The sequence below is a fragment of the Eptatretus burgeri genome, chromosome 13 (assembly GCF_056783735.1).
Source record: "Eptatretus burgeri isolate ZD-2024b chromosome 13, Ebu_testis_v1, whole genome shotgun sequence".
Lineage (NCBI taxonomy): Eukaryota > Metazoa > Chordata > Myxini > Myxiniformes > Myxinidae > Eptatretus > Eptatretus burgeri.
Window position 1 is genome coordinate 143,145 of NC_140973.1, and position 13,066 is coordinate 156,210.

Consider the following 13,066-nt stretch of genomic DNA (forward strand, 5'->3'; position numbering starts at 1 on the left):
ACTTCCTACAAATCAGTAGACAAAGCCATGAGTGATGACGAAGCAATTCCATAGCCCACAGAAATCTTGAACTGCCTGGAGCCTCAGGCATGCTACCTCACCAACTCCTTCTGAAAATAGGAGTACCAGTCATGCTCTTACACAATATTGAACCACCAAAGCTTTGCAACAGAAATCAAGTAATCATCAAACAGTTGCTGCTAAATTCCCAAAATATCACTATCGTCAATGTCCTGACACAAGGGAGAGTAAGCCATGATTCCAAGGATACCGATGATCATCCCATCAGATGCAGGCTTGCCTTTTGACTTTCAGCAAATTAAGTTTCCAGTAAGAGTCTGCTTTGACATGACCATGAACAAGTCCCAAGGACAACAAAGCCTCAATCAAGGTTGTCAGCCAAAGTTTTCAAGAGCATGCATTCACACATGGCCAGCTGGATGTGGTGGTAACCAGAGTGGGAAGCCTCAAAGGACTTTTTATACATTGTAATGAAGATAAAACTGATAATATTGTTAACTAGGAAGATCTTCATTGAGACGAAATCAGTCCTCAGTTCAGTCACTGCCATTACAATACACTAAATAAAAACAATTTTCTCCTCTTCACCAGGTTTTGATTTCACCATTCTATTTAAAATTAAGTTTACCTGGGCAAAGAACAGGTATTTCAGCAAGTCGACACATATATTTTGGATTGAGTTAATGTAATCAAACATTCTACTGCTGCAAGCCTTTATCAGAAATTGTGTCTGATCCGTTAAGACACCACACAGTGGAAAATATAATGTTGTCGCATTGTATGGTGGTAATGTGTGCCAGCCTAAAGCCAAGACATCTATGTGATGGATAACCTAGGTTGTCCTTGTCAAACTGCTCCTCCAGCTTGCTGTATAAGGCCTCCAGACTACGCTCTTGTCCGTCAGCTTTGCGTTGAGCCTCCCGGGCCTCAGCACGATCATTGCGAAACACAAATGCCCCAGAAGGTAGCTTCTCCATCCACTAAGGGCAGCAAACAAAGCAGTGTAGTCATCTTCCATAAGGTTGAGCATCATTAAATGAATAGGTATTTATTTTGCTTATTTTTGAAGGGCATTCCTACGATATACAATTATATCAATCCATACACACCTGCAAAGGGTAGCTACGCAGGACCACCAGATCAACACATCTCACCATCCCACCATCACCAAAGAGTGAAGAGAGTGGCACAGGGAATGGCCGAGGGTCACGAAAATAGCCCAGGTGAGCATCCCAGCGTGCCAGCCTTGTACTGTTAGCAGAGAGCTGTTGAACATGAAAGACCCAAAGGTATTTGCATTGCAATTGTATCTAATCATATACTTGATATATTCAAGTTCTTTAGGTATGATACCCGACAATAAATGATGAGGGAGAAAATAAATTGAAGTGGTGTGGATCTCACTCCACAAGCATAACATTTATTCTGTTACCTATGTAAACAAGCATGACAATCACATTGGTTGCAAAATGTTTAGGTGCATATCAAAATGTGGAATGAGCCCATCACGCCCTCTCCCCCCTTCATTGTCAGGTCAGACCTTTTCTTTTATCTTTTTTGTACACCATGTATCAGCGTGTGTAAGAACTAATACACAGAACATATAATAAGGTAGGAGACAAGAGGGGTGGGAGAAGGAAGCACAAAACAGTGGAGAGAGACAACAGGATATCTGTGAAAGGGAGAGGGATAGGGCGGTATACACGGGGTAAACAAGATGGTACAACAGAGACTTTCAGGAAGAAAAACAGGTAATTTGAAGGAGGTGGGTTTGGGGTGGATTAACGGGGGGAGTAAAGATCAAGATTTGGGATGAGGGAAGATGTGAGATGATAGAAGAATGCTGTTTTGAAGACCGGGAGGGAGAAGTGGGATTGAAGAGAGTGGGAGTTTGTTCCTGAGGCAGGAAAAAAGAGGAATGAAAGAGTGAAGGTGAGTAGTGATTCTTGATTTTGGTAGTTTCACCAGGAGGAGGTTTTTGGCGGATCCTGAACGCCCTGCATAAATATAGGGGGGACAGATCACAGACAGAGCAGGGGGAGGCAAGGCCAAAGAGGAGGCGGTAGAAGACAGAAAGACCACCGACCTGCCTCCAGTGAGAGAGAGAGAGAGAGACCCAAAGACTCAGCTTCATCATGGGAGATACCAATGATCCTAAAAGCCTTGGTTTCCACAGCGTGAAGTCGAGCTAGGTGTGAGGCAGGAGCACAATCCCAGAGGGGAGAGCAGTACTCTATCAGACTGTAGATGAAAGCTTTGTAAGTGGTGAGAAGCTCAAGTGTGCCAAGGAAGGACTTTGCACAATGTAGGTGCCCAGTCGGCGACGGGCTTTGGAGGCCAGCTTGGAGATGTGGCTTTCCTCGGAAAGATCGTGGCAGATAGTAAGGCACAAAAGCTTGAAGGAAAGGACTTCAAGGGGATTGTTGAGAAAGTAGATGGGGGTGGGGTGGAGGGTTCCAGACAGTCCTTTTGAAGAGACATGGTGAGGGTGTGAGATTTATCAGGATTGAAAGATATATTCCAAGTGTTTGACCAGGTTGTGATTTTATGTGATTTAAACAGAAGCAGCATGTCCAGGGTTGAGTGACCTGGTCTGATTCGAAATTGAAGATCAGAAATCAAGCCATTGGAGAAAAGGAAGGATTTGATGTCAGATGCGAGGATGGATTCCATAACCTAGCTGATGATTGGGAAAAGGCTGATTGGTCTGGAGTTGCAGGGATCTGTTTTTGCACCTTTTTTATGCAGAGCAGTAATGTTTGCTGATTTCCAAGCAGATGGCAGATGACCTTGAGAAAATGATAGGGTGAATAGAACAGAGAGAGGGTGAGAAAGAGCAGTAGAGCAGGTTTTAGAATACAAGGGGTGATGCCTCGAGAGAACTAACCGTCGGTGAAAACCTGGAACTGGAAGACCTGATCAGATCTGTGACTTGCTACAGGTACCATGTAAACCTGCACTAACCTGTTTCATGGACAGATTGTCGACGACTAAACCGTCTCCCCCACCAAGTTTCCTGGTGAGGACAATATATGGATGTCAACACCCAGCAGGACTAAAAACAAAACCTGTCCAAAGGTAGAGGTGCTCCTTGTGAGTCGGTGGCAATCCATATCTATTGCCCCACTCTGTCCTGCAGATGTCCTCCTGCAGTTGGATTAACTTTTTCTTGGAGGTTGGCAGCAGGATTTGCACTCTGGCCACCAGAAAACACTTCATTACACAAAACACACAAAAAAAAAATGCAAAGAACACTAAAAACGCACTGTGCAGATGTGCTCTGCAGGGTAGCTAACAGGATGATGGGATTGGGGCAAAGTCTTTGGGACCACAATTCTTTGATGATGGGAGGAAAAGAATGGGGTAACCTTCCTGGGTCAAATTGCGGTGGTGTATGTCAGGGTGGTGCTGAGGTGTCGTCCAGAAGACGGCAGTCTCCTCGGGTTCATCTGAGGTGGAAGCCTTCGGGTGGGTGCCTGGAATATCCTATCCCTAAGAGAGGATGATCACTTGTCTCTGCTATCATCTGAGCTCCAGCATTTTAACATTGGTATTGCAGCACTTTCTGAGGTTCGGAGACCACAAACTCATCTTATGACTTGGTATTCCAACACTGGTGGTGCGGCAAAGGAGATTGACCATGTGCTCATTGATGGACAATGGAGGATGCTCCAGAACTGCACGGTCAACTGGAGTGCTGAGTTCCTCAAAACCGACCACAGGCTTGTTGTCGCAACTCTGAAATTGGAGCTCAAATCTAGGAGAATGGTACAATCCCAGCCCAGACTGAATGCTGACAAGCTCAAGGATGAGAGGGTAGCTGAGGAGTTTGAGAACAGGCTGAGTGGAGATTTGGGGGTGAGTCTGGGAGCTTTGAGGGATCCTGAAGAGTTGCAGAGTGCCTTCAAGACTACCATCTTTAATGTTGCCGGTGGATGTCTTGGAACACACCGGAGGCGAAGAAGAACTTTGTCTCCCAAGGGACACTGGATACCATTGACTAGAGTTGCAAGGCCTATCTTAATGACAGTTGAGCTGTTGAGGGAGCTGAGGCATAAAGCTGTACGTGTGCCGAGGCGGTCTCGGAGGGCCTCTGTGAGGGGTAGAGGATCATATGTGGTCAAGTGATTCTTATCTGGATTACAGAGGAATTCTTGCATTACAGAGGAATTACAGAGGAAACACCAAAAGGCCTGCAGATTGGAAAGCATTTCTCACAAATGATGAGAATAAACAACAGCTTGTTCAAGTCATGCTCGATACATAGAACAAAGATGAATATGCAGCGTGACTTCAGCACCGAGAGATCATCCTGATCAGTGAAGGGAAGGCCTACAGATTCACATCCGAAGATGGAAAGGCAACAATAAGGGCACCCCTTGAAGTACTGAACTCAAGCCAAGAGGAAACTGACACTAGGGTTATATTCTACACTCTGTACGAAAAGGAGATGGGGTACAAGAATATCAAGGTGAAAACTCCGGACAGCGATATCTTTTTCATACTTCTGAGCTACATCTCCAGATTCAATGGTGTTTCAGTGCTATTTGAAATAGGATTCGTGAACAACAAGAAGCTTCTCGACATATCAGAGATGGGCAATGCTTACACACAGCAGCACAGGGAAGCACTGTTGGGACTTCATGCCTATACTGGCGGTGACGCGGCAAGTGCATTCAATGGCAAGGGAAAGGTCAGACCAATTCAGATTCTTGAAAGAATGCCAGTATATGTACCAGCATTAGCACGATTTGGTGATACATGGGATGTGCCTCCAGACTTGATGCTTAATTTGGAACAGTTCACTTGCATCATGTATGGCAAGATTAGATTTCAGGAAGTGGATGAAGTAAGGGTGCTCATGATAAGGGAGAAGTGTGGGGACAAGCCTCTGGACGCAGGCCACAACATTGACCTTGGGACACCACCTCCATGTAGAAAGTGCTTAGAGCAGCACATCCGAAGAGCTAATTATCAAGCAGCTGTTTGGAAGCGTTCTCATATCGCAGATCCCAATATACCAGATGACATGCAGGAACATGGCTGGACATACACAGATGGTGTTATGGAGCCACAGTGGATATCAGGCGATATTCTACCCAAGAAGTCGATTGGTTCACTGCAGGAGGCACTGGAAGAAGACAGTGATGATGAGGATGATGACGAGCCATGCAAATGTGAAGATTGTGTGGACTCAGACATTGAATAGTATGATGGCCAATGAAGGACATAGCAAGCAAACATCAGGCTCAGAATCTGCGAACCAAGGACACTTTTTTATATATATGACTGATAGTTAATCGAAATAGCGTGATTATCAACTGGTCGAGATTGTCAAACTCAGATGTGTGCTACGAAGTTTGCTAAGACTCCAACAGATTGCATATCATCTACTCAAAGTTTTTGCCATTGTATCGATCTACTTCATAGAAGAGTGCACATGCAGGCGAACAATGTGAAGATAAACCATTTGTCAGATCTGGTGTGTGGCAAGTATGCTTTCAAACATCTGGTAACTCTGGAAGAAAGGGGATACAGTAAATATTATGAGATTAATGTTTTTATACCCGAATGCATTCAAAAGTGTGTGATCTTCAATTACTGCACTCAGATGGAACATATGAATACATTTTTGCGATATATGCTCTCCTTTAGCCGCAACTAATTACACATCAGTTTAACTTTTGTGCCAACAGGATGGTCACTATTTCCAGCCTCTGGTAGAGATACATTATGATATAATGACATCCACTCACCTTATTTACATACCACTGCATTTTAAAATATTTGATTTAACTTCAAGGCTCAATCTTATCAAAATATGTCGTCATGATGCTTACGTGAAATTCAAAACGGAGGACACATCGCTCCGTGCATTCTGTTCATAGGGAATAAAGATGTATAGGAAATTCATTGTTCCATGATTTTTGCATGTAATTAAGCAATCCAAACATTATTCTACATCTCTGACAACAAAGGAAATATGTTCACTTTATTCCTTGACCCTCCAAACATATGTGTAGATTCCTCATTTACAAATTTCCATGTACCAGAAGTTGAGATATTTACGAAAATGAGAATTTCCATAATGGCAGATCATAATTAGCATATCAATGCATTTAAAATTATTTCCACTACTTTTACTCAAACAGAATAGTTATGTTTCCCTTAAAGGTCCCATGACACTCAAAAGTACTGAAATTGCATATACTAGTGCGGGCCCGTAGGTGCGTAGACGACGACTGGATTGGGGCATTTTTTCACCCCCCCCACCCCCGTCCCCTCCTCTCTCCCCCTCTCTCGTGCCAGTACCCTCTCTCGTGGGTAAGGCGTGCCAGTATGTGCAGCTTCGTTCCTTCGCTCTCGTAAACGACGACTGGATTGGGGCATTTTTTCAATTAGATCAGACCAACCGTATCATAAATGGCCATAACTTGGGAAACATACTCAGGTCCCCAGCGTCAATTGTGATGTCATATCAAGCGAAGAAGAATTGTGACGCCTCCTCTCTCTCACCCCCCCTCTCTTCCCCCTAGTCTCGCCCCTCCTCTCTCCCTCCTCCTCTCTCGCCCCTCTCTCTCACCCCCACTCTCACCCCCCTCTCTCCACCCTCCCCTCTCTCACCCGCCCTCCCCTCTCTCACCCGCCCTCCTCTCCCCCCCCTCTTTCCCCTCTCCTCTCTCTCCCCCCTCATCTCTCGCCCCTCTCTCTGTAAATGTATTCACAAAAAAAAGCAATAAATAAATAAACATTAATTGTGAGGTCATTCGTGATGTCATAGCACTGTGTCCTGTCATTGGTTTGGTAAATAAATGGCCATAACTTGGGCACCGCTTGTCTGATTAATAACAAACCTTGAAAAGGCACATGTACTCAGGTCCCCAGCGTCGATTGTGACGTCATACAAAACGAAGAAGAAGAATTGTGACGTCAATCGTGGAAAAATAAAGAAATAAACATTAATTGTGACGTCATTCGTGATGTCATAACACAGTGTCTTGTCATTGGTCGACAGATAAATCGCCGTAACTTGGGAACCGCTCGTCCGATTCACATGAAACCTCGAAAAGGCACATCCACGGGGCCCCGGCAATATTCCGAGCAAGTTTCAATCAGATCGGACCGGCAGTCGTCGAGAAACGGCGGTCGCAGACAGACAGACAGACAGACAGACAGACACACACACACCCACACACTGCTGGAATTATAGATAGATAGATATATGTCCTATAGGAGGTTTTCATCGTGATTTCTGATCTGACAACGTTTTGTCAAAATACTTGTTCTGTAAAATGTAAAATTCAAAAAACGAACCTCTTTGGGAAAGCCCCTAAAAATTCTGCCGAAATCTAGTGAACGACGCGTAACCCACATGACATTATCTCCAAACCAACAAAGGCTGCACGTAAATTATTCGAGTTGGTTGACTACGTGATTCTATTGGCTTCTTGTGTGTTTCCACATTCGATTGGTCGACTCAAACGCTTTGTGCATTTCTGCTTTTAAAAAATCAAACATTTGGTTTTGAATAATGGATGACATGGACTTTGATTTGTCTGGTAGCGACAGTGAGTGTGAGAGAAATGAAGGATTTTGGTCTGAATCAGATGGAGAATTGTCGGATAACGTAGTCGCGGGAGGTGAAGTTCAGGCAGCTGGAAATGGAATACGGCCTTACCAGTTCGAGCCCGAACCAGGACAAGCAGAGGAAACTGGCGATGAAATTCCCGGAGTTCATGATGATCGGGAGGACATCGAAGGAAGACTTGGCAATAACAACTGGTTAGACTAAATCCTATTCGTAATTCAATAATGTAAATTCGACTCGCATACTACTCGATATCAGAAATATTTTAGTGAGGTGACGTGAACAGCACAGCGCAGTGGAAATGTTGCACCGCGGCGAATGAATCGCAAGCAAAGCAAGCCCATGTCATCGGCCGTATCTCTCCGCACATAAAACGAAGCAACTCGCTGTCCGGATACTATGAAAACTTGTGTGCAGAACACACCTTGTGACACAATTGTCTCGAGTAGTCCAATAAATCTGACATTCTGCTACATTTTTATTTATTTTATTCCTACTGTCGTCATGTAGCGCCAGTAGAAAACGATGAAGGAAACAGAATAATAAAAGAAAGCCACAGCACATCAGATTTATCGGCCTAGTTGGACGGACGACGGATTTATCGGACTAGTCTAGACTCTAGAGTTGACAAGTAACTTGTATTAGCATACACACAATGTATAAGTCAATGTGTAAGAGTCCTGAGGATATGACGCCGTGTAATCGGACAGATAAATTTGTCTTTCATAGTTGTGCCTACATATTTTTCCCTGTTCATTTATTGCAGCATTTTGGCTAAATGTTAATGAATAGCAAGCCAATGGAAGCAGTACCTTCACTTTAGAATAAACCCATGTATGTCGAGTGTAGCCTGGCTTGCATGTATGTGGAATCGTACCTATCCCAGCAGGTTGGTTTCAACGAACAATTCAATAAGCTGCAAAATGTGGGTGCAGGTTTTTCACATTGTTTGATTTTAAAATTACCTCCTTGCGCCTTGAAATGATGCAATATTAATCTTTAGTATTTTACTTGTATGTCCCTGTAAGTTTATTTTTTAATGGAAAGGTTCAACAGTCACATTTTCTATTTTGTGGACATGGTATAGCCCTTTATTGTGCATACATGCATTGGATTTGTACACGACTACGACAAGGTAGTAAAGGGATAAATAATTGCCTCATGATTGTTGTGCATACACGGCTCAGAAGCAGAATTTTGTTTCCGCGAAACAATCACAGGAATTAAGACGATCAGTGAGATAGCAAACAAATGTGCACAATGCATTTGTACGTACTTTATATGGCGCGCGAGGTCTAATCAATCCACTCTGAGCGAGTCGCGTTCTGGAGATGACGTGAACGGTCACGTGACCTGCGGTTCACTGAACTCAACTTTTTTGAGAGGTGGGGCATCGCAAGTTGTGAAAAGCACTACAAATGTTCGAAATATTGGTCTAATTATCCCATTGTTGATTTAAAAAAAGAAACCTGGGTGATTTCTTCACTAGGAAGGTCAAGTTAATATATAAATAACCAGAAAGTTTTGAGTGTCATGGGACCTTTAAACTGTCATGCTTATAAACATCCATAAACACCATGTACCCGGAGACGATTTGTTACACGCGCGCACGCGCGCGCACACACACACACACACACACACACACACACACACACACACACACACACACACACACACACACACACACACACACACACACACACACACACACACACACACGCACACACACACACACACACGCACACACACGCGCGCATTTAAAGGCCATTTTCCCTGCTAAAGCGGGGGTTAGCCTTGTGGGCCCCATGACAATGGGGGAAGGTCAAGTTAACATATAAATAACCAGAACGTTTTGAGTGTCATGGGACATTTAAACACCAACAGACATCATAAGTCGCAGTTATGTATTATATCAGGCCCAGGTAATTAATTCTATTGATTAATCTGATTTCGCATGATTTTCGAACGATTCATTGTGCTTTGTATTTTATGCTAATTCGCCGACTTTTAAAAATTCGAAAATTTTAATATTTTTTGCCAACCTGGCTTGGATCTGGCAACACTTAAGTAATGTTTCTTGACAAAAAACTGACGTGTAGTAATTACCAGGAAATAAAATGGAAATTCTTGCATTTTTGTGGGAATTAGTCTTTAAGTCAAATTTAATTAATATGCAAATGGGCTAATTAGCATAAACAAAATATATTTTAATACGTAAATGTATAAGCTTTAATTTGACACCAATTTTGTGATTTTATGTTTATATTTGACAGATATTGACATTTTGCCGATCTTTATGAGATTCGTCTATTTTGATTGGTTGCCATGGAAACAGCTTAATAAAGCATAGTGCAAATGAGTTATTTTTCTGGGAACATCTTTTTCTGATACTTGGGATATATATGAACACTGTGGTATCAGTGAAAAATTGTCACGGGGGAGGGGGGGTGGGGGGTGCAAGGTAGGTCCCACTGGCCCCTGGCCAAAGACCTCAGATTGTTATTGCACTATCATGATTCAGAACACACCAGAATGAAGATAAACAAGTGATTTGAAAAGGTGATTTTCAAATCACTTGAGTCAGTAAAATGAAATTTTCAAACGAAAACCTAAAGTTATTAATGCCTGTGCAAGAGCTCAGTTAATATGTTATATGAGCCTGTACTGCAGATGATGTTGACTTTGGAGGGCATACTGACAAAAAATAATTTTGTCAGTGATGTTCTCTTAATGCGCAGTTGACCATGAAGTGAAATTGGATTTCTGCTTCTGGTTCCTCATTTCGTCTCTGGACGGTGTTCGTCTCTGGACGCGCCCAGGCGGTGTTTGTCTCCGGACATGCCCGGGCAATGTTCCTCGCTCCACCACCCCTCCCTCCTTGCTCCCCCACCCCTCCTCCTGCCTCGCTCCTCCTCCTCCTCCTCTCTCTTTCACACCCTATCAGTCTCCCCCATTTTTTTGCATCCCCTCAGTATTCCCATCAGTGAAGCAACGGGTGGTATTTGCTGGTATATTACTTACTCTGACAGATCCTTGCTATATGACAAGCTAACCCATGTGAAACACACAGACCATACTACACTTAACACAGTATAACTATGGATGCCCCCCTTCCACATCACAATATTTCTGCAAAAAACTATCCCTCATAACTTTCCAGAGCAAATGAAACACATATAACATACACTTTAATTTGTATTTGACTAGTACCTCACTTTATGAAAATTCAATGGAGCAGTGTCAGCATAATATAAAATTACAAGAAAAAGAGCAATCAGAGATTGCACACCCATGCCAGGACTTATTTTGAGCGGTGGATCTTTATAGGTTTTAGAGTAAATCCAATATGGCTGCCATACCATGTAACCAATGAAATCATATATGTGAACCTTTTGTTCCTCATGGACAGGTGGTCATATGTGCAAAGTTTCGCCTCGATCTGTTCAGCCACTTCAGAGGAGATTTTTGAAGGTTTTGGTTTTTTAAAAACCAATATGGCTGCCAAAACACATTACCAAAGACATCATGAATATTTTTTCTGTGGACTATTTTATCCCTAGATGACCCTCAAAGATTTTCATAATGATCGGATATGGCGTTATGGATATGCTATTACGACATCATAACGAGAGCACCTATGACGTCAAAAAAAAAAAAAAAATCACACTCATTCTCCATGAGTACTTGCGATGTGCCAAGTTTCAATTTTTTCCTTGGTGCGGTTTCAGAGATACAGAGGTCCAAAGTTTGTCCAACATGGCTTCCACACCATGTGACCTATGACGTCATAATTAATTATCATTAAAAGATTCTACATGAGTAGTCGCACCAATGGTGAAAATTTAGTCTCAATCCGACAAGCGGTTGCAGAGAAAACCACGAAAGTTCTGTGTGGACAAACAGACAGACAGATAGACAAACAGACAAACAAACGGACCCAAATGCAATACCCTCTCTTTTGGTGAGGGAAATTAAATTAAGACAACATGGGCAGGAGTAAGATCCAATTTCAAACCGTGCATAATTTAAATGCTTGGTGGAAATCATGATGGGTCTGAGGTGAAAACGTATCTTCAGTGGAATATAAATAAAGAAAGCCCACCAAACACAAGACTCACACGGAGTGCCAGTGATGAAGGAGTTTCCAGTGGACTGCAGGCATCATCGGAGCCAACCAGCTCTGCTCCATGTACAATCAGTTTCTGTCCAACTCGCAAGCGGCCCCGCCGCAGAAGTTCTGATAGTGGCGCATCTATGTTGGCCCGCAAACCATACCAGCCATCAGACACCTCCACCTGGGTTCCAGACATGATGACTGTGCATTCAGTTGCTTGCTCTGCCTCCAAGCTGCCAGCAGGGGTTGGAGGCTGCTCATTACTCTTGGTGATAATTCGTGAAAGAAGCAAGATGAGAGTACGAGAAGGAGTGTCATCCCGCTCCACAATGCGCTTGAGAGCTGAGCGATGGCTATTATCCACTTCAATGTCATACCTGGGTAGGATTTGCACAAGGTAGACACAAAGTTATAAATTTGATTGGAAAAAAAATTCTCACTAAATGCCAAGAGCAAAAATAAAAACAGTGTGAACTATCAAAAATATTCGGTTCAGAATGAGATGGTTCAACAAAATACGAGTGGAAACCAGCCGTCACATGTGGACAACAGATGAATCAATCCACTGGTAACAATGCTGAGCAACCCCGGTTATCACGGCTGGTAGAAAAAATACACATTCGGAATCAAAAGTTTAATGTCATGATGCCTTTGGTGATTAAAAACGAGCTCCCTCTTTACATTCACTACATAATCACTGCTTCCACTTGTAATGCTTAACTCCATTCATTTGTCCCTCTTTTCTGTCACCTGTGTAACCAACTTCCCCAGTCTGTTCAATCCCATTCTTCCCTCCAGGGCTTCAAGAGAACTGTTCACCATTACATCTTACATGAGGTCACCCCCCCCCCCATCCCTTTTCCACATTCATAATCTCTTCCACACCAAATAACCATTCCCAAGCACTCTCTTTTTCCAGGTTATTGTGATTGCACCCCCCCCCCCCCAACCACTTCACATCTTTTCATTTGTTAGTTGTCGATAAGTGCCTTTTCTGTTTTGTCCCTGCTTTCTCCTTCCTCTTGCAGTTTCATTCATCTTGTGTGCAACACGTTCACCCCATGTGTCCTTCTCCCCCTTCTCTTCATCTCACTCTCACTTCTACTTCTACTGTTCTGTTGGTGTTTCCCCCTTTCTATTTTGTTCAACTTTTCCAGAAGCCTCAATCATACATAAAAAAAAGGTAGGTAAAGTCAAAACTCCATCTGACTTTGTAGCTGCACCCATTTTTTTTCCAACTTGCTTTTTTTTCCTTTTTATGGAGAGTTCACCCATCACAAGGCAAAAAAGGCCACTCAAAGGTGGGGGCTACAAAAATAAATTGTGGGAAGGGGAATCATTGG

The 13,066-nt window shown here is 43.1% G+C and overlaps 1 protein-coding gene across 7 annotated transcripts in view; it reads right to left on the minus strand.

Moving 5' to 3' along the window:
- BRCA2 (BRCA2 DNA repair associated) overlaps positions 1 to 13,066 on the minus strand; it is a 265,664-nt gene that overhangs the window by 57,784 nt on the left and 194,814 nt on the right. For all 7 annotated transcript variants that reach the window (XM_085850729.1, XM_085850730.1, XM_085850728.1 and 4 more), the window contains 3 exons: positions 11,728 to 12,100; positions 1,131 to 1,286; positions 854 to 1,001 (listed from right to left, as the gene is read on the minus strand). In XM_085850729.1, the coding sequence (XP_085706855.1) occupies positions 854 to 1,001; positions 1,131 to 1,286; positions 11,728 to 12,100 (677 nt within the window). The remainder of the gene's footprint in view (positions 1 to 853; positions 1,002 to 1,130; positions 1,287 to 11,727; positions 12,101 to 13,066) is intronic.